Source organism: Rhincodon typus, chromosome 35, assembly GCF_021869965.1.
Source record: "Rhincodon typus isolate 14 chromosome 35, sRhiTyp1.1, whole genome shotgun sequence".
NCBI classification, from domain to species: Eukaryota; Metazoa; Chordata; class Chondrichthyes; order Orectolobiformes; family Rhincodontidae; genus Rhincodon; species Rhincodon typus.
Genome location: NC_063366.1, coordinates 18,010,367 through 18,035,349, shown reverse-complemented (window position 1 = coordinate 18,035,349; position 24,983 = coordinate 18,010,367). Strand labels below are relative to the sequence as shown.

Here is a 24,983-nt window from a genome sequence, read left to right as displayed (position 1 = left end):
CGTTCGTTACTGGGTGTGGTAGGACCGTAGAACTTTATTCTGATGTGTTAGCTGTGTGATCATTTCGCTCACTCTCTATCAAATGCTGCTTCCTGTGTTGGAGCCTCATCGGGTTCCATCTCATTTCTGGATCTGCCAGCTGAGGGCTGCTAACAGGTTCTCCCTCACACCTCATTGGCACACATCATTAATTTAATCTCCCATTTATTACATTGTGCCTGGCATGTGGTCGTAAAATGTGGATGAATGAAGCTCACATCACTCCCTTTTCAAAGTGTAATAATTCACATTAAAACAGACCGATAGTCAAGTCAACATCAAGTGGTTTAAAGGTTACTTTCTGACAGGCTGTTGCTGGAAGTTCCTTAAGGATAACATTATGAACAAGAAATTACAGATATCAACATAAAACAAGCAGAAATGAGATGTAGCCCAAGTACAGCCCAGTAACTCTGTGCTGTACAGTGGGGGCCCATTGCTTGAGTTCCTTGCTGCTGAAACAAACACAGGTTAAGTTTAAGAGATAACAAGGTGTAGAGCTGGATGAACACAGCAGGCCAAGCAGCATCAGAGGAGCAGGAAGGCTGACGTTTCGGGTTTAAGCTCCAATCCAGTAGCAGACTAGGTGTTGTTTTGATGCACAGGGAGGTTCATCAGAGTGAGAGAGAAGGCTCTTTGTTCTTCTTTGCCTGTGATCTCAGCACTTTCTGCCTGACTTCCCTCCAAGAGAACAGTATTTGGTTTTCTGTACACCTTTTCCCTTTTGTCTTCCCATTTGTCAAAACTCCCGTCTGGGGATATTTACCTCAGTATCTGCCTCTTGGAGTTCTGCCCCACGATGCAGACTACAGCGGGTTAAGAAGGCAGCTCACCACCACCTTCTCAAGGGCAACTAGGGATGGGCAAGAAATGCTGGCCAGCCAGCGACACCCACATCCCGTGACTGAATAAAAACAATTCTAGTTTCAATAATAAAAGTATCTGTTCCATGCTTGTGAATAATCTTTCAAACTTTAAGAGTTGAGTTGGCCTGGGCTTGAGGCGAGACTCATATTGCCTCAGTTAAAAGACAATCGGCTTCTTAAATCCTGTAATTATCAATTCACATTCTTCTATTCTGGTGTCTGTTGAGGTAGGAAGCTCTGTTTTAGTACCTTAGAGGGACCCATTGTGTTGCTCAGGGCTATGTGTATTCTCAAAGTCTCCTTTTTATGACTTGAGACTGAAACCTATTTCAATCGGATTCAAAACATTCCATCGTAACAGACAATTGTCCTGTGCCATTCACCTTGTAGAAACGTTTTAGCTTACTTTCCTGCGCACAACTTTTAAAGCAGAAATATCCTTTAAAACACATTTTCATAAAAGCCAATGATATTAGATGATGTGTCTGCAGTACATTGTTAATGTGTAGGATAACAGCCTCCATGTTGAATCATTGGCCCAGCTCATACCCCTGTGTCTGTCGTTGCTTTATGCTTTGTGTCTGTCCTGTTTTTCTGTGTGATCGCTACCTTTGTTATTTGGAACGTGGATTGCATTAGCAGCTCCTTTGAGAAATGCAGGTACAGAACAGTCACTTTATTCTGTAAAATGTCCAATGCTAAAGCTGAAATCGCTGTATCGAATTAATTGCATCATTTGCATTTGACAGGGTTTTGAGCTTCATTTGATGTAAATGGCATCTTAACGTTCCTTCGTTGTGATTGTCATCTCAGTTATGCTCCTGGCTGTGTTGGAATGTTATAAAATGTTCACACAGAATTAACATCAAGAAGACAGGGGTTTTTTTTGCCCGTTGATCTCACCTGCAGACCCACATACCTACATCACTCCATCTAACCAACTCCCGAGTGTGAGATAGTCAGTTCCACCTTCCTACGTTAAAGACTGTTCCAGGAATCAATTATTCTTTGAGTGAAGAACATTTTCTGGTATTTGTCCAAACGTAGCTGTCACCTGTTTTAACCAAGCCCCTTCATCAGTCAGGAATACAACGACTGCCTGGCTGTCTCACGGCAAAGCTGTGAGTTTACTGGTGGCTTCTCATGACTCTCTGTATCATGTTACCTCTTGTATTCACTTCTGAATAATCAGAAGAATATTCTCATGGAGTTATTCCTATCATTTACCAAACCACACAGAATGGAAAGGCCCAAGATTTGAGTAAATCTCAAAAAGAGCAGTAACAGGGAGTCTCCAGCTGGTTCCCAGGTGAGGGAGGGTCAGATTGTTTGGATTCCCAGTCCTGACGGCTGTTCAACCTGCATTGGAGCCGATGGGGAACAATTTTGAACCTGGTGGAAATCTAGCATCCAACCCAGCTCCGTGGGATTCTCACTCATTGATGTGTGGGAAAACCACCTCCTTTTAGTAAGGATGTGAGGGTTACTCTGAGACAGCCAGGCATTCGTTGTATTCCTGACTGATGAAGGGGCTTGGTTAAAACAGGTGACAGCTACGTTTGGACAAATACCAGAAAATGTTCTTCACTCAAAGAATAATTGATTCCTGGAACAGTCTTTAACGTAGGAAGGTGGAACTGACTATCTCACACTCGGGAGTTGGTTAGATGGAGTGATGTAGGTATGTGGGTCTGCGGGTGAGATCAACGGGCAAAAAAAACCCCTGTCTTCTTAATGTTAATTCTGTGTGAACATTTTATAACATTCCAACACAGAAACTGGACACTTGACCACTCAAGTTTGTATCAGGAGCAATGGTCCATCTGGATTGATCCCATTCTCCTGTTTGCTCCCTGGAATTTTTAATTTCCCCTTTTTTTTGGGATCTTTACATATCGCCCTGAGAGGACAGACAGGACTTTAATTTTATGCTGCTGTCTTAACGGCTCAACATTCCCTGAGGACTGCACTGTAGCATCTGGCTGGAATTTGTCCTTAAGTCTGTAGTGTGCAACTTGGAAGCACAGCTTCACTAAATAGGAAGTGAGAGTCAGGGCTGATAATAACTGATGTAGGAAGGTTTCACCAAAGGAGGGAACCCTCTTAATTTTCAAAAGAAAACAATCTCTGATCAAAAGGCAGATTTTCCTCTTCAGTGTTAGAGTATGAGGTTGGCTGGAGTGAATCATTGAGAGTTAGAGCCAGCTGCTCATGGTTATGTTCAGTGGTAGTGTCCCTAACTCTGAGCCAGGAGGCCTGGGTTCAAGTCTCGTCTGCTCCAGGGGTGTGGAAGAACATCTCTGAACAGGTCAGTGACTAATATCCAATTTAAAAAGTAATCATTTCAAAGCAAACTGAACAGATGGCAGCTCACAGGCTTGAACACATGGTGATACTGTCTGTCACACCCAGTTCAAGGTCAGTTGTCACATGACACCAGGTTATAATCCAACAGGTTTATTTGAAATCACAAGCTTTTGGAGCGCTGATCCGTCATCAGTTCACCTGACGGAGGAACAGTGCTCCGAAAGCTTGTGATTTCAAATAAACCTGTCGGACTATAACCTGGTGTCGTGTGTCTCCTGACATTGTCCATCCCAGTACAACACCGGCACCTCCATATCGTGAGACCCAGCTCAGGCACCCTGTGCTGAAGAGTAGATTCTCACTGAGGTAATGGGTATGCCTATTCCTCCGGTCCTCTGTCTGTGCCGGCTGTCCTCTGTCTGTAATGGCTGTCCTCTGTCTGTACGCACTGTCCTCTGTCTGTACCAGCTCTCCAGGCAATGCCTGTAATATGTACCCTCGAGCCTTTGCCCCATCTTCACACCTTTCACTGACTTCAATGGGTGGCCGTGCCCGAGTCCAGGAATTTCATTCTGAAATCCCTCTGGATCATTCCGGCTCTTTCCTCCTTTACGAGAGGAACACTGACTGATTTATGATGCAGAAGATCATCATGCGGTACACCCTGTCTATGCTGACTAGTAAAAGAGGTGCCCAGTTTAATTCCACTTGCCAGTTCTCGGCCTGTAGCCTGGTTTGTTGCAGCATTTTCAATTACATCAAGGAATTTTCCAATACAGTGTGGGTTTCTGCGTTTACCAGCCCTTCATACAGTGAGTTCCAGACCCCCATTATCCACTGGCTGAAGGATTTCTGCTTCGACTGCTTACTTGAGAACTAAGCCCCGACTGATTTTCTAAGGTAAATATACCCTCTCTATCCACTCTATCTAAGCCCTTCATAACGTTCTGAGGAAGGGTCACCGGACCCGAAACGTTAACTCTGTTTTTTCCTTCACTGATGCTACCAGATCTGCTGAGCTTTCCCAGCAACTTTGTTTTTGTTCCTCATAACTTTATACAGTTCAAGTATACCTCCCCTCACCTTCCTCTGATCCAAAAAAAATCAAATCGGTCTGTCCAATCCAATTAATGATGCACTGATGTCCTTGTATCATTGCTGTAATGTGTCTGGAGGTATTTACTTCTGTTAAAGATACTGTATCAATTCAAGTGGTTGTTGTTGATTTGTTCTACATTCATACTGAGTATCTCAACATCATCTTGACATGTCCCCTGTTGTATAATTTCAGATGCAGGGTGCAATGCTACCAATTTGATCTGGAACACACTGGCCCCATTGCTGCCGATCATTGGTATAATCTGTTCTGTGCTCTCTGCAACATGGTGCTGTAAGTAACAAATTACACTCAAACAAATCAGCAGCTTTTCACTGATCCTAAACTGGATTCCCACTGAACTGCTGAAAACATGTACATACACAGGCAGTTCTATACATTGTGCTATTTTTAAAGCCATCATTCGATATGTTGTCTTTGATTCAACATGCAGGATAACATTTGATTCCCTCACACTTGCATCCTGTTGCGAGGAATACGTTTTCCAGTTGAATATATTTTCTCCAGGGGTAGCAAAATGACAATGCTGCAGATAACCAGTGAGGGCGCGAGAGTGTCATGGTCATCATTTCCCAGGTCGCTCATGGGACATGGGTATCAATAGTTACTTTCTAAGGAATTCAGTTACATGGAAGCTCTAACCAATGATCCTCACCATCACTTTATTATTTTTAAAAATGGAACAGGATTAATGAGAAAACTCAAGTGCATTACCTGTTCTGTCTCTTCAAGTACACACATTATCATTGTCCTTAAGATAAGGGCTGGAAGTGTGGGTGATGTGTATAGGTGTAGGGCTGTTATCGACTCTCTACTCAACATCTGGGACTGGATGGACGGAAATTTGAGAGCAGCCAATGATGGACAATAAATGTTGGCGCAGCCAGCGATGCCCTTCTCCCACGGCTATAAAAACAATACTGGACCTGTGTACCTGTTGTATACATCATCCAGCAATGTGTAGCAGCAGAATCGATGAAGAGTTGAGGGGGCAGAGGGCAGATAATGTGACAGAAATCACCAGCTTTTCATTGATCTTCTACTGGATTCCCACTGATCTGCTGAAACGCATACAATAAGTAGGCAAATCTAACTCATTGTGTTATTTTTGAAGCCATCATTAGATATGTTTGATTTGATTCAACATGTGGGATAACACTTTATTCCCTCACACTTGTTTCCAGTTGATTTTTATTTTCTCCAGGGGCAGGGAAATGACAATACTGTGGACGGCCAGTGAGGGCACCAGTGTCTCATTGATATCGTTCCCAGGTCGTTCATTGAGCTTGGGTGTCACTGGCTGGGCCCAGCATTTACTGCCTGTTCCTCATTTCCCTTGAGAAGGTGGACAGTATTTAATTTGCTGATTTGGATCCTGGAAGAGGAACTGGATATCTGAACCAGGAAGACAAGGGCTAAATTCCTTTCCTCATTGACCTCTCGGAAATGGAAAGTTCCTTGAAGCTTGACCTTTGCCCCCCTCCCTGTCTCCCCAGCAGTGCGTCTCTCTGTCAGGAGAGTCTTCCCCAACTACATCTCGAACTCTCTACCACTACGCTTCCCCACCCCATCTTCTATGCCTCAGGAGTGATTTTCCCCACCAGTGGCTCTCTCCCTTACACCCAGCTGTGATTCTCTCTTTCTCTTTCTCTTTCTTTTTCTCTTTTTCTTTCTCTCTTTCTCTTTCTTTTTCTCTTTTTTTCTTTCTCTCTCTCTTTTTCTTTTTCTCTTTTTCTGTTTCTCTGTGTCTAGCAGTCACCCTCCCTTTCTCCCTCGAGTAACCCTCAATACCTGCAGTGACCTTCTCCCTGCCCAAACCCATCAGATCCCAGTGATCCTTTTCTCTGCTTCCGACGTTATGGACCAGACCAGGCCCCCCCTCAAAATATATAAAGTAAATAGCCTGGACCCTAACTTTTTCTTACTTCAAAGGCAAGTGTCAGGTGTTGCATTCCAGGTGCAATGTAATTGTTCAAACTACTAGATTTGAAGCAAAGCACATTTTATTCATATACTGTAGTTAAAAGACAACAAAACAAAGAGGAAATTGGAATAACAACACTAAAGACAGATGGAAAGGAAAGGGGGATGGGGTAACGTTGCTGGTTAAGGAAGAGATTAACACAATAGTAAAGGAGGACATTAGCCTGGACAATGTGGAATCCGTTTGGGTGGAGAACACCGAAGGGAAAAGCACATTAGTGGGAGATGTGGACAAACCACCAAACTGTAGTTATGATGTTGGGGACTGTATCAAACAAAAAATTAGAGATGCATGCAGTAAGGGTAATGTAGTTATTATTGGTGACTTCAATCTACATATTGATCGGACTAAACAAACTGGTAGCAATGTGATGGAGGAGGATTTCCTGGAATGTATGAGGGATGGTTTCCTCGACCAATATGTCGAGAAACCGACTAAAGAGCAAGCCATACTATGCTAGTGTAATGAGAGAGGATGAATTAGCAACATTGTGGTGTCATATCCTTTGGGGAAGGGTGCCCATAATATGGTAAAAATCTTCATTAAGATGGAGAGTGATGCAATTAAATGTGAAACTAGGCTCCTGAACTTCAAGAGCTAACTTTGATGCTATGAGACCTGCTTTGGCTAGGATAAGCTGGCCAAGGATACTTAAGGTGTTGACGTTGGATAGGCAATGGTAGATATTTAATGAACACATGGACGAACTTCAACAATTGTACATCCCTGTCTGGTGTAAGAGTAAAACAGGGAAGGTGGCTCAACCATGGTTAACAAGGGAAATCAGGAACAGTGTTAAAGCCCAAGAGGAGGCATATAAATTGGCCAGAAAAAGCAGCAAACCTGAAGACTGGGAGAAATTTAAAATTCAGCAGAGGAGGACAAAGTGTTTAATTCAGAAAGGGAAAATAGAAAATGAAAGTAAGCTTGCGGAAAACATTAAAAACTGACTGTAAAGCTTCAATAGATATGTGAAGAGGAAAAGACTGGTGAAAACAAATGTAGGTCCCTTGCAGTTAGAATCAGGTGAATTCATAATGGACAAGAAAGACATGGTGGATTGAACAGATATTTTGGATCTGTCTTTACTAAGGAGGACATAAATCAGGAAATGGTAAGGGACAGAGGGTCAAGCACGAAGGAGGAACTGCAGGAAATCCGAATGAGTCAGGAAATGGTGTTGGGGAAATTGATGTGATTAAATCTCAGTAAGTCCCCAGACCCTGATGCTCTGCATCCCAGAGTACTTAAGGAAATGGCCCTAGAAATAGCGGGCTCATTGGTGATCATTTTCCAGCATTCTGTAGACTCTGGAAGAGTTCCAATGGACTGGAGGGTAGCTAATGTAACCCCACTCTTTTTAAAAAAAACAAAGGGAGGGAGGGAGAAGATGGGGAACTGTAGGCCAGTTAGCCTGACATTGGCGGTGAGGAGAATCCTGCAGTCAATCATTAGGGATGCAGTAACTGAGCATTTGGAAAGCAGTGACAGAACCGGTCCAAGTCATCATGGATTCACTAAAGGGAAATCGTGCTTGACAAATCTTGTGAAAATTTTTTGAGGATGTGACCTGTAGAGTGGACAAGGGTGAATCAATAGATGTTGTGTATCTGAATCTTCAAAAGGCTTTTGACAAGGTTCCACACAAGAGATTAGTAAGGAAAATTAATCAGAGGTAATGTGTTGACGTGGATAGAGAACTGGCTGGCAGACAGGAAGCGGAGAGTTGGAATAAACGTGACCTTTTCAGAGTGGCAGGCAGTGATGAGTTGGGTGCCACAGGGTTCAGTGCTGGGAGCCCAGCTGTTCACAATATACATTAACAATTAGGATGAAGGAATTGAATGCCATATCTCCAAATGTGCAGATGACACTAAGCTGGGTGGCAGTGTGTGCTGTGAGGAGGATGCTAAGAGGCTGCAGGGTGACTTGGACAAGCTGGCCGAGAGGGCAAATACTTGGCAAATGCAATGTAACCTGGAGAACTGTGAGGTTATCCACTTTGGTCACAAAAACTGGAAGGTAGATTATGATCTGAATGGTGCCAGTTTAGGAGAAGGAGAGGTGCGATGAGAACTGGGTGTCATGGTGGAACAGTCGCTGAAGGTTGGCATCCAGGTGCAGCGGGCAGTGAGGAAAGCTGGCCTTTTCAGTGAGAGGATTTGAGTTTCGGAGTGGGGATGTCTTGTTGCAGTTATACAGGGCCTTGGTGAGGTCACACCTCGAGTACTGTGTGCAGTTTTGGACTCTCAGTCTGAGGAAGGACATTCTTGCTATTGAGGGAGTCCAGCGAAGCCTCACCAGACTGATTCCTGGGTTGGCAGGACTCACATACGAGGAAAGACTGGATCGACTGGGTTTGTATTCACTGGAATTTAAAAGAATGAGTGGGGAATCTCCTCATCAAAACACATAAAATCCTGATGGGATTGGACAGGCCAGGTGCAGGATAGAATGTTCCCAATAGACAAACAGGAAGCTGGAAGAACACAGCAAACCAGGCAGTGTCTGGAGGAAAGGAGCGGTTAACATTTCAGGTATTACCCTTCTTCAGGATTGCAGGAAAAGATATCATGAAACTTGAAAAGGTTCAGAACAGATTTATAAGGATGTTGCCAGGGTTGGAGGGTTTTAGTTATAGGGAGAGGCTGAATAAGATGGAGCTATTTTCCCTGGAACAGAGGCAGAGGGGTGTCCTTATAGAGATATATAAAATCATGAGGGGCATGGGTAGGGTGAATAGCCAAGGTGTTTTCCCCAGGGGTAGGGGAGTCCAAAACTAGGTTTAAGGTGAAAGGGGAAAGATTTTGAAGGAACCTTTTCACTCAGGGTGGTGCGTGTATGGAATGAACAGAGCAAGTGGTGGAGGCTGGTACAATTACAACATTTAAAAGTCATCTGGATGGGTATATGAATAGGAAGCGTTTAGGTGGATATGGGCCAAATGCCGGAAAATGGGACTAGAAATAATTTAGGACATCTGGTTAGGGTGGATGAGTTGGATTGTAGGGTCTATTTCCGTGCCGTACAGCTCGATGCTTCTAGAAGTGTGTCAGAAACATTAACCATACTGCATTTATTACAGATAAAAATTATGGATAAAGGAGGCACTCGCAAAACAGAATCCCACATTTGGGAAAGGTAAGATAAAATGCATGTTTGGATACCCAAACTGAGGATTCATAGGCTTTCAGTCCCATTATTTTTTTCCAGCACTTTTTTTGTTTTAATATTAATTTCCTTCAATTCCTCTTCTCAATAGATCTTTGTTTCAGTGTGTGCAGTGTCAACTTAAATTTGAAATAGGTTAGGTTTCTTGTATGCTTATTAATAACGTGGACATGGCCAATGGAGGCTGAATACTGATGTTTGGATATAAAATTGCTTTGTTATTTACTGAAAAGATGATCAACCATGGGGCAAACTCGAGAGGGCTGAACGATCCTGCCAGTTTTCGTTATTCATTGCTGGAATGTGGGCAGCACTGTCTGAGTCAGCAGTTATTATCCATCCCTATTTGCCCTTGAGAAGATGGTGGTCAGCTGTTAATCCATATGATCTTACTTTACAGGGAGCTGCAGAATCTGATATTGGACTGGAATGGATGAGGACATTCAGCCAACAAAGACTTGGATTTGTATAGCACCTATTACAACTTTAGAACATCAGGAAGTGCTTCCCAAGCAACGAACTACTTTAGACTGGGAGTCACTGCCATGGTGTAGGAAATGCTGCAGCCAATCTTCACACAGAAAAGTCCCACAGCCACATGATAACAAACAGACTTCAAACATGAGGCACAGACAACAAACACAAAGGGCTCCACACATCAGACATAGACACTCGCTGTCTATCACTCTTGATCTCTATCGCTCTCGATCTCTATCACTCACACACACACACACACACACACACGCTTGCTCTCTCACACACTCGCACACACGCTCGCTTTCTCACACGATGACACCTTCCATCACTTTACATACTCTTGTTCAGGCAGCTTCAATACTGTCTCTGAGGGGCTGGGATTGGAGTCTTTCTCTGTATAAGAATTGAGGAGAGCTAATTGGCCAATTGTAGTGAATGCCCAGAGATAACTCCCCCCAACCCCCCCAACACACACACATGGAGGAGACAGCAGGAATCCAGTCAGTACATCATGCGAGCACTTTGAAAGACCTCTACAATTAGTCAACCAATTAGACACAACTCCCACTCCTCTCATTGAAATAAAATGTCCTTCCCTCATTGCGGGCTTGTCACCATCTGCACCATTTCAGGGTTTGCGTTGGCCCTCCCAGGAATTAGTTAGTGATATACAGCCTATGTATTAGGAGCAAGAGTAGGCCATTTGGCCCTTCGAGCCTGCTTGCCCATCTGATGAGATCATGGTTGATCTTATTGTGGCCTTAACTCCACGGTCCCAGCTACACCCCTGAAAACCTTTCCAATCTATATACCAATTTTCAGACGATTTCGGTCACTAGACACAATAAATGTGGCCTAACTAAAGTCTTATACTACAACATGAGTTGCCACCATTAATACTCAGTGCCCTGATAGATGAAGGTAAACATGCTGTGTGCTTTCTTTGCTACTTTATCCACTTGTGTTGCCACTTTCAGGGAGCTATGGAGTTGTACCCCAAGATCCCCCTGTATATCAATGCTCCTGAGGGACCTGCTTTGTACTGTATATGTTCCTCTTATATTTGACCTCCCAAGTACATCACCTCACACTTGCCCAGATTAAACTCCGTCTGCCATTTCTCTGCCCAACTTTCCAACTGATCTATATCCTGCTGTATCCTTTGGCAACTTTCCTCACTATCCACTACTCCACCAATTTCATGTTGTGTGCAAACTTAAAAATCAAGAGTTACTGTGGGTCTGGAGCCACATATAGACCAGACTGGATCAGTATGGCAGATTTCCTTCTCTAAATTCCTTTAAATAAACCAGTTGTTTTTTTTTTTGTTGTGAGCATTGACAGTGGTTTCATGATCAACATTTCAATGGCAGATACAGTACAGTTTGGATAAATGTGAGGCTATTCACTTTGGAAGCAAAAACGAGAAGGCAGATTACTACCTGCATGGCTATAAATTGGGAGAGGGGATCGTGCAGCGGGACCTGGGTTTCCTTGTGCCGAAGATAAGCATGCGGGAGCAGCAGGCGGTAAAGAAGGCAAACGGTATGTTGGACTTCATTGAGAGAGATTTCGAGTACAGGAGCAGGGATGTGTTCTTGCATTTATACAGGGCCTTGGTGAGACCACACTTGGAATATTGTGTGCTGTTCGGTCTCCTTTTCTGAGGAAGGATGCTCTTGCTCTTGAGGGTCAGCAGCGAAGGTTTACCAGGCTGATTGACTCAGGTGGGATTGTTTTCGCTGGAGTTCAGATAAAGAAGGAGGGTCTCATAGAGACTTATAAACTTCTATCAAGAGTAGACAGGGTAGATACAGGGAGGATGTTCCCGATGGTGGGTGGGTCCAGAACCAGGGGTCAAAGTCTGAGGATTCAGGGTAGATCATTTAGGACGGAGATGAGGAGACATTTCTTCACCCAAAGAGTGGTGAGCCTGTGGAATTTATTACCACAGGAAGTAGTTGATGCAAAAACATTGAATGTATTCAAGATGCAGCTAGATAAAGCACTTGGGGTGAATGGGATCAAAGGTTATTAAACTGTTGAGTTGGACGATCAGCTGTGATTGTGAAGAATGGCGGAGCAGGCTTGAAGGGCAGAATGGCCTCCTCCTGCTCCTATCTTCTATCACTGAGACTTGGTAACTGAATTTAATCTGAACCCACTGGCAGGATGGGGTTTGAACCTGGGTCTCTCATCTTCAAGCCTAGTGACATTACCACTACACTAACATCTCGCCACTCACCATACAAAACACTCAAGGTGCATTTGAATAGCAGCCGTAGTGTAATAACAGATCTGAAAGTGGTTTACATGTTATCAGATGGAGGGTAAATATGACATTGTTGTTTGTAAGAAAAGATAATTATGAAGAAGCAGTTGAAAGGGAGAAGTGGAGAGGTTTACAGAGAGAATTAGAGAGCCAGGGGCCTAAACAGCTTAATGTCCAGATGTCAATGTTGGCACAAAGGAAATGGAGAATGGACAATTGGCCAAAATCGGAGGGATTGTGAGTTCCCAAAGATCTGTATGTCTGGAATAGGTGAGGGGTTGGGAGGGATGATGCTATGGAGGAGTCTGAGGGCAGTAATGGAATTTTAAATTTAAGTTGGTATTACACACACAAAACGTAGAAAGTAGGAATGGGAGTAGGCCATTCAGCCCATCTAGACTGCTTCACCATTCAACATGATCGTAGCTGATCATCTGAGTATCCTGTTTGCACTTTCTCCTTGTACACTTTAATTCTGTTAGCTCGAAGACCAGGAGCTGGGTTTTGTTCTGTTGCTCGCACTTTACCCCTCTGTTGTCTATAGTTGGCATCACACAACACCACTGGCCTTGCCACATTGGCTGCAGGGTTAAAGGTTACAACAGAGAATATCCAGCAAAATCCTACTGCACAATGAGCAAGTGTGGGTGGCATGAACTGAGCATGTCCAGCTCCAAATCCCTTTGAGGGCTACAACTGTTGCTGTTTTGGCCTTTCTTTATTTAACTTCCTCATTTTCTGTACTTTAGATCAATCTCAAATCATTACAAAGGGAGCACCTTCACTATGCTCCTCCTTAAGCAACGAGAGTTGCTGTGAAAGAGGCGGGTGTAGTGATTGTAATGAGGTCAGCCGGGTGCATTTCATATGATGAGTTCCCTGGTTGGGGCTGTTAATCTCATCCAGTCAGGGAGCCCTGGCTGACAGGTACAAACAGGAGTCTCAGAGGTTCTGCTCACTCTGAGAGCTATGAACTGTAGGAAGAAAACAAAAATTTAAAGCTTTTAGTTCTTTCATTTTTTTTTTGGACAAAAATCATCAATGCCACTGAGTACATGAATTTGCATGTGCAAATATTGAAGAATATTGGAGAATTCCACAAGGTTTTTTGACTTTGAGTGAACCTTCATTTGAACATTTTCTTTGGTCTCGAATACAATCTCTGTCCCTGAAATTTGTAAATTGTTGTATTGGCAGCAAAAGATTAATAGGCTATTCCTTTCCAGTCCCCTTCACTTTGACAAGTGAATGCTGCTCAGTCTAGTAAAATATGGAATAATATACAAAATAAGTAATTAAAAAGTGCAAATTGTGTACCTGCTATTTTTAAAACACTTTTGTTTGTACAAAAAATTGTTTACTGTTGTTGCAGTTTAGTGCAGTTTTGTCTGTAATGATTTTCACTGCCCAGAATTCTAACAAAATTTTTCTATGTAAACATGTCACACTGTAATTGCATCATCCCACCACTCGTGGGACTGTGCAGTGCTCAGTTTAATGACTCCCACCTCCTCACTTCAAATTGTAGAAAACTCTTGTTGCTCCAATTCTATTTCTCTACTCCGCAAATGTTACTTGTTTTACTATTTTTAAAGATAAGTTTCTGAAGATGAGTGATCTAAATATTTACTTATAACATTGACAGGAGCCGTATCTACCCACATCTTAACTTTTGAAAAGGGCACTTTACAACAGGAAAGACACTGGGTTCATGAGAACGCGAGAACTGTGCAGAGCAACAGGAGATCACACTGAGATATTCAGATAACAAGACTTTCAAAGTGAGGTCATACAGCCCAGTCTGTGGGTGGAATGAAGCTGTTGAACCTTGCGCTCTAGGGTCAGTGAAAATCTGCGATAACTTGCCCGAGGAGCAGCACCAGCCAGTTTGGTTCCTTGGTCTTTCCTGGAAACTCCTCTCAGCAAAATGTCCAATCACAGAACTCACTGGAAGTAACCTTTACCACTCACAGGGTGTTCCTTTCGAGGATCCCACAATCTATGTCACTGCTCCTGACAAAGAGGATCGAACCAACCACCTCAACTATTCCAGGAAGACAATTTGGTGCCAAACGCCCTGCTAAAAAAAAGGACACAGGCTACTGCAGCATAAGTGCTTGCATTTGCTAAATTCACAAGCTTCTTGATAGCAGTCACCTTGTCTGCAACACCTTGAGAGACTGGTCAACTAAGTAGTTTGTGGGTGCAAAGCAACACTTTTGAATGCAGACTGCCGCAGAGAATCTGGCACAAGCTCAACAGCTTTTACCTTCTCTCTCTCTCTCTCTCTTTCAGAAAATCAACTCGCAAAAGTTTGGGAGTAGAAAACCCATTGAAAGAATCGAACACCACCAGTGGAATGTTCCAAAAAGGATAAGTCTCAAACTTGTCTCCAGAAAATTAATATCAATCGGCTGTAATGGATCTGGGAAGGAACCCAAGTGTCATTAGTTTATGTGGACAATGACTTTGGCTGTAGGCCAGCATTTACAACAATTTCTAAATCTGTCTTTTTTTTCTGAATTGAATTGGTATTTGGCCAAAGTGTCCCATATCCCTTAATACTTTTGATTGGTTAACAAAACCTTATCTCAGATTTAAAATCCACAATTAATATAATGTCACTGCCTCTCCCACTCTGTATGTGGAAATATTTCTGAATGTCACTCCAGAATAGTTTGGCCCGAGGTCATGTCTGGAATTATTTGACTTTATTTCCCTATCTGTCCCCCTCAACATCTTGAAAACCAGGATCAAATCATCCCTTAAATTTCAAAATAACAACTGGTGCTGGGTGGGAGAGAGAGGAATAATTGGACCAGCTATGCAGTACGGAACAACACACTCTCTGAATTGTGCACAAGACATCAGTTTCCTGTCCTCCTATAATGAGAATGTTAAACAGATGGCAGTAAGAGATGCTTTAAAATACAAAATGAGCTCAGCAAACTACTTTCCACCAGCTTGCCCAGATACCACCCTCCGATAAGTGGACAGACTGACAATGGCCTCTGAATCTGCAGAAACAATGGACTATTAATAAACATAAAGTTTATTCATAAAGTTTGAAACTTCGTTACAAATCAACTACTTGAATATTATAGAAATTCCGAGAAAATTGGACACTTATTTCTGTGCTAGTCATGTACGCAGCCTCAGGACAAAACATTTCAAATTACTGAGAGTGCAATAGATATAGTTCTCTATACAACAGGTTTCACTCTGATGTGCCTCAATATATTTTAGTACTTTTGATGAACAACATACGTGCTTTGTGAGGCCCACAGACTGAGGTGTATTCCAGTTGCCGGACTCTCAGGACACTGTTACTGAAAGGCTATAGACATTGGCCTTTTCTCATTGTGTCCCTGCAGTACCTGCTCCAAGCTACAGTGTATCCTTTAGCACATAGTCCTGGACCTCAGAGTGTGCCAGTCTGTAACACACTTGTCGAGGACAACTCTCTGCATGAGGAGACCAGCAGGTTTCAGGTACAGCAAAGAGCATCTTTCACCGAACTGATGGTCCTCCAGGCACCAGTCGTTGTGTGTCCCAGGGAGCAGCCCTTTGGTGCACAGTGTCCCACATCACAGAGCTGCTCAACAAAAACCACAGCAGAAACCACTAGTAACCCATTTGTTGCTGAGAAGTGGAGAAATTCTTCCTCCAGACAGTGGTAAGCCTGAGGACTTCACTATCCACAGAAAGCAGTTGAAATCAAAACGTTGAATGTTTACAAAAAGTAGCTGAATATAGCACTTGGAGTTAAAGGGGTCAAGGGATATGGGGGAGGGGAAAGTGGAGACTGGGTACTTTAAACTTGATCTGCCATGATCGTATTTAATGGTGCATCGAGTTCAAAGGGGCCAAATGGCCTACTCCTGCTCTTTTGTAATGTTTCTGTATCTCCATCTCTCTCCACGTCCTCCCAGTTTACAATGAATGGCCCCGACCCTCTGAACCATATCCTGCCCACTTTCGGGTAATCTGACAGTGAAGGACACAAAAGATTGCCTGGTCAGACCAGTTCCCAAATAACACGGCCTCACTCTTATTTCAATTTAGTTCGCCTCTGAAGGCCGGTTCAAACGGAGCAGAAACCGGTGATGTCAGCATACACAAGGTTTCTTTGTCCACTTCCTGTGACTGACACCCCCAATATTTCCACATCATTCCTGATGGACTTGGCAAAAGGGCCCATATAATACCCAAAGCAAGGGCAGCCGTGCTCATCACCAGGTTTGAGTTCCCCCCCCCTTGATTGAAGCTGCGCTCCTGATGTTTGTGAAGGGCAGTTGCATCTAGTTGTGAATGTCCTTGCAATCTCTGTATATCATGATGGTTCAATGGGGACCTGGAGAATGACCCAAACTGACCCAGCCATTTGTAACTTTGCATCTCACCATTGCATGGGAGACTGATACTGCTCCACAAAGCTTGTCGACATTTTTAAGAAAAGTTTTTATTCTCTCTGGCAGCTCAGTTGATGTCACATTGAAACCTCCGGTTTGCACCCTAAGTGGCTTTTGGGAAAAGTGTAAACATATCATGTCCTTGGACGGAGCATTTTGTTTTTGGCAAAGACTGAGAAAATTTCTTTGTAAGCAAATAATTGTGCAGTTTGACCTGACTGCACTGAACATTGACCAAATTACAAGCAGTTTCACTTTCAGGACTCAGCCTGGAATTCAGTTGCTGATTCCATCCCCTTGGCCCTGCCCAGTCTGTTAGTCCTGTTCCTGTACTGACTGTGGGCAACTTGGGGATTAAGACCCCAGTGCAACAGCATCTTTGAAACAGAACGCAGGCACTTTCTGAATTTCATTTGGGGAAATTGTCAGCTACTATTATTCTTCCCTCTGCTCCAACTCCTCCCCTACCCTCCTGCCTAAGACCAGAGCCTTGAACTTGGCGCTTCCCCTCTCTGCTTCACTCAGCTGTAAGTAATCTGTACTTCCAGACATTTATTGGATAAAGCTTGTGTTTTCCAGCCTGCCCCCTTCCAGATGCTGCAAACTCCCCTCCCATCGGCCTCCTGAGAGAGGCCAGAGGAACACCAATCTGAGTCTAATTAGAAAGATTACATCTCATGTTGGGGGGAGGTACAGATTCCTTTCTATTCCCAGTGGCGATAACAAGCTTCACATTTCACCAGGGTGATGACATGGCAACGCCAAATTTCTTTGATCAGTCAGGAATTACTAGCTTATTACAAATGTAACTCAAGACAAACATTCAAAGGTTATTGACAGAAAAAAAGATTTAGAGTGTGCAAAGATGGATATGACTTGTATTCTATCATTCCAACCTTAAAGGGAAATATGTCTAACAGACAGAGGTGAAGAACCCCATCAAACACTTCAAATAGAAAATGAAGAGACTGAACCAAAATGATTTCTCAGAAATCCACCCTGGCCCACCCCCCCCCTGCTCCCCCCCACCCCCCCCGACCCCCAAGACATTAGTGACACTGTGGATCACCAGATCTTGTTAGAACATCACAAGGGATTCTAATAGTTCACTTTTGATGATCTGGCCTTAGAATTCAATGCCATGCCTCAATGACAGCTTCCATTTCATTCAGAGACTCATTGATGTTCACAGCACAGAAGGAGGCCATTCAGCCCAACCTGTCCATGCTGGTCACAAAGGTACAATAATCCTATTTTTCACCTCTCAGCCCACAGCCCTGGAGGTGATGGCAACACAAGAGAATATCTTGAGGCATCCTCAATATTATTAGTGTTTTTGACTCAATCACTCTTTCTGCTTCTAGGGGTTCAGTTCTCCTTCCTGGGAATACTCTCCTCTGCTTTCTTGAAACCTGCATCCAAGCTTTACTCCACAGTCTGGCTTTTCACAAACACCGAGCTCCATCAAGCCAGTACTGTCCCTGGATTTATTTCCTGAGCTTGCTGAATTATTCATTGTGCATCAACTTCCTTTGAGTCGTTCAGAGTTCCAGCGACTTTCCTGAGCCTTTGCTACACAGAGCCATTCAACTCCTCAAGGACTTTCCTTGTCCGTAACTGTACAGAATCTGGACAGTTTCGGTACCTTTAACAGCACAGCTAACAGCTAACGTCAGTATTTACTGTCGAGAAAGGCATGCATGCTCGGGAACTTGAGGAAATAAATAGTGATTCTTGAAGAGCATCCACATTACAGAAGAAGAGGCGCTGGAAATCTTGAAACGCATTAAGGTAGGTAATTCCCCAGGACTCGATGAAGTGTATCCCAGGACTTCATGGGAGGTTAGGGAGGAAATTGTAGGGACCCAAACAAAGATATTTGTATCATCGACAGCCAAGGGTGAAGTGCCTGAAAATTGGAGGGTGTCTAATGTTGTGCCATTATTTAAAAAAGACTTCAGGGAAATGCCTGGGAACTACAGACCCGTGAGCCTAAAGTCAGTGACGGGTAAGTTGTGAGAAGGGCTTCTGAGAGACAGGATCTACAGGCATTTGGAGAGGCAAGGACTCATTTAGGATAGTCAGCATGGCTTTATGCATGGGAAATCATAGCTCATGAATTTTATTGAGTTTATTGAAGTGGTGACTAAGATAGTAGATGAGGGCAGTGTGGTAGATATTGTCTACTTGGGCTTTAGCAAGGTCTTTAACAAGGTACTGTGTGGTAGGTTTTGAGTAAGGTTAAATCTCATGGGATCCAGGGCGAGCTACAAAATTGGATACAAAATTGACTTGAAGGTAGAAGACAGAGGGTGGCGGTAGAAAGTTGGTTCTCAGACTGAAGGCCTGTGACCAGTGGTTGATGCTGTGTCCACTGATATTCATCATCTGTATAAATGATTTGGATGAGAATTTAGGAGGTATAGTTAGTAAGTTTGCGGATGACACCAAGATTGGTGGACAGTGAAGAAAGTTATCTGGAATTGCAGCAAGATCTTGATCAAATAAGTCACGGGGCAGAGGAATGGCAGACAGAGTTTAATTCAGATAAATGTGAGGTGTTGCTTTTTGTTGGTCAAACCAGGGCAGGGTTTACACAGTTAATGGTAGGGCCTTGGGGAGTGTTATGGAACAAAGAGATCCAGGGGTACAGCTTCAAAGCTCCTTAAAACTGGAGTCACAGGTAGACAGGATGGTGAAGAAGCTTTTGGCATATTAGCTTTCATCGGTCAAAGCAATGAGTACGGGAGTTGGGAGGTCTTGTTGCAGCTGCACAAAATGTTGGTGAGGCATGCAGTTCCAGTCGTCCTACTATAGAAAGGATATTATTAAACTGGAAAGAGTGCAGAAAATATTTACTAGGACGCTAACGGGACTGGAAGTTTTGAGGTATAAGGGAAGACTGGATAGGCTGGGACTTTATAGAGGCCTATAAAATCATGAGAGGCATAGATAAAGTAGATAGCCGACAGCTTTTCCCCGTGATAGGGGAGTCTAAAACTAAAGGACAAAGGTTTAAGATGAGAAGGGAGAGATACAAAAGGGTCCAGAGGGACAATTGTTTTCACACAGAGGGTGGGGATCATCTGGAATGGGCTGCCAGAGTGAGTGGTAGAAGTGAGTACATTTTCGTCATTTCAGAAACATTTGGACAGGTACATGGATGGGTAGGTATGGAGGGATATGGACCAAACACAGGCAAACGGGACTAGATTAAGTGTGAAAACTGGGCAACAGGGACAAGTAGGGCTGAAAGGCCTGTTTCCATGCTGTAGACTCCTATGACCCAGAGACTGGTGAGCCTGTGGAATTAACTGTGGTTGAGGTCAGTACATTAGGCATTTCCAGGAAGGAGGTAGATATAGCTCTCATGGCTAAGGGGATCAAGGGGCTTGGCAGAAGGGCAGGATTAGGGTACTGAGCTCCATGATCAGCCATGATCATATTGAATAGTGAAGCAGGTTTGAGAGGTTGAATGGCCTAATCCTGCACCTATTTTCTATGCTTCTATGTTATCTACTCTTGGCATCAAGGATTGAGTGACCGCTATGTCCAGGAGCAGGAGAATGGTCTTGCATGTATCCTGGGAGCAGTACCGGGATACTTTTCCTTCAAAGACAAAGGTCTGGCAGCTCTTGGGAAGTTGGCCTGGTCCTACCACACGTAGGATGGTTGCCTCAGAGGGGTGAGTCTCTGCCGACATTTTAGGAGATGGCACAGAACCAACCTCTTGGGCTTTCCATACTGACCATCCCTGTATCATACCTGTCACCACACTTTATAGGGACAGTATAGCTAATCTGCTGTCTTATCAAAAATAGTTTTCATAGAATCCCTACAGTGCAGAAACAGGCCATTCAGTCCAACAACTCCACCCTGACCCTCTGAAGAGTATCCCATCCAGAACCACCCCACCACCTCTTCCCTGCCAGCCTACATTTCTCACAGCTAACACACCCAATCCTGGACACTATGGGCCATTCCACCCTGACCCGTACATCTTTGGACTGTGGGAAGAAACGGAAGTACCTGGGAGAAGAGTTGGAATTGAACCTGGGTCTCTGGCACTGCGAGGCAGCAGTGCTAACCGCTGAGCTACTCTCTACACCTGTCCTACTGGTATGTGATAAGGATGGTGGTTGTGCTGTCTGGGCCATAAACATACTCAGACAATCATACTGTGCCAACAATGTTACGTTGTTACTTGAATAGGCTGTGGAGCTGCTCTGCTGATTTTCCCAGAAGCCGTCGAAGGTTGGGAGAAAGGAATTCTGAGCATCGCCAGAACAGTGTTTGTCATTGTCGTTTCTGATGCCTGAGTCACATCGGGTGTTTTGTTTCCTTCCTTTTACAAGGTTTTGTAGTGTTTAGCTCCACCTGAGTGGCATGCTATCAGAGGGCATTTTAAGAGTCAAGCACATTACGATGGTTTAGAGTCACATGTAGGCCAGACCAGGTAAAGACGGCAGAGTTCCTTCCTTGAAGGATATTCGTGAACAAAACGGGTTGATACAACAGACAATGGCTTCATTTGGGACAAGCTTTTAATTCCAGATTTCAGACCTGGGTCTCTGAATTATTAAACATGTCACATTACCATTGCATCCTGTCTTCCCTGATAAAGGTATACAATAAGGTGGAGCAGTCCAGCACTCACTCATTTTAGGTGAAGTATTCAGAGAATTTCCAGCACCTAAATGAGCTGTTGAAGGGCCACAATGTCACCTAGGCAGAATTACAGACTCACCACAATGTATACAGAGATAAACTCAGGCCTCTGTTAAATGTCTTTAAAAAGAAACGGTAGTGATTGGGAATAAGTACACTGACAGGTGCCTTTATAGTGAGTGTGATGCATTGCAGTTTTCCAATACAATGTTACAGTTTAGTCATGCTACTCAAGAAACATTATCATTCTACTTCTGAAGGACAGTTTAAAATAAATAAGAAAGTAGCTTGGGCACCTGTTAACCACAAGCTAACAGATTTCCTGTTCTCCACATGACCAACTGCCAGTGCCTCTTGCAGTGAGAAAAGGAACTAAGTTAAAGTTGGTTCCAACAAGCCTCAGCTTGATTTCCTGGATGGTCTCTATCAGTCTGTCTAAAGATTTCTGACCCTGTGTCCCAGGGGGACTGTCTGTTTCCCTGTCTGCTCCATCTGTATGATCAGTGCATGGAAGCAGTTGCCAGAAACCTGGCTTTTTGTTTTAGTTTGCATTTGAGATGACAGGCCAAATAGGGGAGAAAGCGTGTGCCTAGACAAAACAGCTGATGGCTGCTTTCCTTTGGGTGGGTTTGGGGTATGTTCCACATATTCCAGGTATTGGATTGTAAACTATCCTGGGAATTATAACAGGAACAGAATAGAGTGAAAATGGTTCTGTCATCTCTGAATCAGAAGGTCTGTAGGTTCAAGTCCCCTTTCCAGAAACTACAGCCTGAAATTAAGGCTAACACTTGTGATAAAAGATGTGGAACTTATATATATCATTTAAAATCACTTAGTTTTCAGTTTGGATGGGTGAATTTTGACCTGTTGCCATATGGGTTCTCTGTGTGACTGTAGGGCTTTAATGATTACATTTCAAGCATTTCTGCATTTTATGATTTGTTTTAAAACATAAAGTGAGAGGAGAATTTGTGGGGAGCTATGGGGTTTTGTTTACATGGGGAGGTGGTTAGTTATGAGTGAGCAAAATAAACAGTTGTGTGTTACGTTTCAGTTTAAAAAGTCAGGGATGGACTTTGTCACAGAGTCAGAGAGCAGTACAGCACAGGAATAGACCCTTTGGTACAAATCATCCATGCCAACCTGATGTCCTAAATTAATCCATTCCTATTTGTTGGCATTTGGCCCAGGCCCCTCTACACCCTTCCTATTCACGCACCCATCCAGATGCCTTTTAAACACTTACTATTAAGTGTATAAGTCCTGCCCTGGTTTGCCTTTCCAAAATGCAGCACCTCACATTTATCTAAATGAAACTTCATCTGCCACTCCTTGGCCCCTTGGCCCATCTGATTAAGTCCCATTGCACTTTGAGATAACCTTCTTCTCTGTCCACTACACCCCCAATTTTGGTGTCATCTGCAAACTTACTAACAATACCTCCTATATTCACATCCAAATCATTTATGTAAATGACAAAAAGAAGTGGACCCAGCACTGATCCCTGTGGCACACCTGTCCTTTTCATTCGCTCAATGTAAGGAGTTTAGTAAAGTCTCAGACTAGGGTGTTTGGTTAAAACCCGATGAATATATTTGAACCTGAGAAGGTTCAAGCTCAGTTGTGTGAATGTTCAAGAAAGAGGTTATCAAATTCTCAAGACTGATGGTTAAAATCACAGTTAAATTAATTGAATTGAACAAACGTGATCAAGAAATGAATTTTCCATTTTGTGACAAATCTTTAACTTCAGGTGATATGCAAGTATTTAGGGGTGTTCTCATAGATCATTGATCATAAATTTCCTACAGTGTGCAAACAGGCCCTTGGGCCCAACAAGTGCACACCGACCCTCAGAGCATCCCACCCAGACCCATCCCCCTATAACCCACCTAATTTACACATCCCTGAACACTGCGGTCAGTAGCATGTTATTTATATTGGCGAGGATTGGGCATGTGCTGTTAGAAGATTTCCCCACAATCTCATTTGAGTGTGGTTAGATCTAATGTGGAGAGAGCAAAATAAACCAATTTCTTAAATTCTAATTCTAATGTAAGCAAATCTATTCCAACAAAATCACCGAATAGAAAAACAACAAAACATTGCAGCTGTACTTGGAACTAGAAAATACAGAAACAAGTCAGATTTGAATGATCTACAATGTTCATGCTCTACATGCATCTCCTCCCACCCCATGGAGTGTGACCATAGAAGGAAGAAAGGAATGTAGGATATCTAGTTTCTGCCTAAGTGTGTCACACTCAGCAAATCCACAAGACAGCAATTCTATATTCTAACCACTCCCTGGGTAAAGGAGTTTCTCTTGAATTTCCTATTGGAAATATTAGTGACTACTGTGAAGACCACTTATTTAACATGGAAGAGATGTTGCTTTGAACCAAGGGTTCTAGACACCTCAGTTATGTGGGTGTGTTCAGAGGAGTTTTGCCCACTGACAAACATTTGATTGTGCATTGTTGGTTCTGGTTGAAAAGCCATTCAGAAGTGCTCCAGCATACAAACAACTCCTTGAAAGCTGTTGGGGCCAGTTCGTTGGATATATTCAAAAGGAAGCTGGACAGCTAAAGCAATCAAGCGGTATGGAGAGAAGTGTGAGTGGGATACTGAAATTGCATGATCATATTGAATGGTAGCACAGGCTCAAAAGGGCCAAATGGCCTACTTCTGTACCTATTTTCTGTGTTTTTATATTTGATAGTTTATTGTGCAATTTCCTTATGTTTCAACAAAATACAACAAAAACACTGAGGCTGGGAAAGAAAAAGAAGCTAAATCTCTCTCCCCATTTTGGAAGTGGAGAATTAAAAATAAATTCTGAATAGCTAGCAACTCTCTCTGTAAATTCTCTTTTTGAGGGACGGGGTTGGTTGGTTGGTGGTGGTGGCTTGGAATGGGGATGGAGCACCTTCAGAGATAGCAAAACGGATGAACAACAGATTCAAATCTGTCCATGACCTTGTGTCCTCAAAAAAAAAAGTCAAAAGGAATCAGAAGAGGGCCTGAAGGAAAGTTCATTTACATCGGTAACCCAGACTGCTGCCAGAACTGTTCCACACTAACTGTTGTTACATTGCTACCCACAAATATTTGTCTGTAGGTCTTTGGGAATTTTAAGAAAGAAGCAGAGTTTAAGTCAGAATTACCGATTAGCATTCAACTCTTCTCTTTGGTGTCATTGTTTAAAAAAAAACAGTCTGCTTGCAACAGTTATTTACTAATTTGTCGAAAACCTGGAGTACATATACTTCTAAGTGGAATTGGACGGTTCAGTAAAATTGGACAATTTGGTGGATAAATCAAATTTTCACATCTGCGACAACACAATGAATAGTAGGGTTTGATTCCCACACATCACCCCAGGGAGTTGTAACACTTCTATTGATGGCCTTTAGTTTTGCTCCTCCATGAATTGAAAGATCTTCTCTATATCTACCCTATCAAAGTCCTTCCTAATTTTAAAAGGATCTGTTTGGATTATCTTTCAACTTCCCAGGCTGTTCATTTCTTTACATCTCTACAGCAAGAGATCTCTTCCTTAGCTTAGCCTTGAAGCTTGTCAGTAGTGTACAGTCACTTTCAAAGACTGGGTTTCTTGAACAAAATATTTACCCAGTTAGGTCTTTCCAAGCTAACTGCAGTGTGA

At 43.2% G+C, this 24,983-nt stretch overlaps 1 protein-coding gene across 1 annotated transcript in view; it reads left to right on the top strand.

Annotated features, from left to right (window-relative positions):
* Positions 1 to 15,250, top strand: part of LOC125487005 — a 43,676-nt gene extending 28,426 nt beyond the window's left edge. The window contains exons 6-8 of the mRNA XM_048616762.1: positions 4,504 to 4,602; positions 9,399 to 9,454; positions 13,879 to 15,250. Coding sequence (XP_048472719.1) covers positions 4,504 to 4,602; positions 9,399 to 9,415 — 116 coding nt within the window. The 3' untranslated portion in view covers positions 9,416 to 9,454; positions 13,879 to 15,250. The remainder of the gene's footprint in view (positions 1 to 4,503; positions 4,603 to 9,398; positions 9,455 to 13,878) is intronic.
* Positions 15,251 to 24,983: the final 9,733 nt, after the last annotated feature.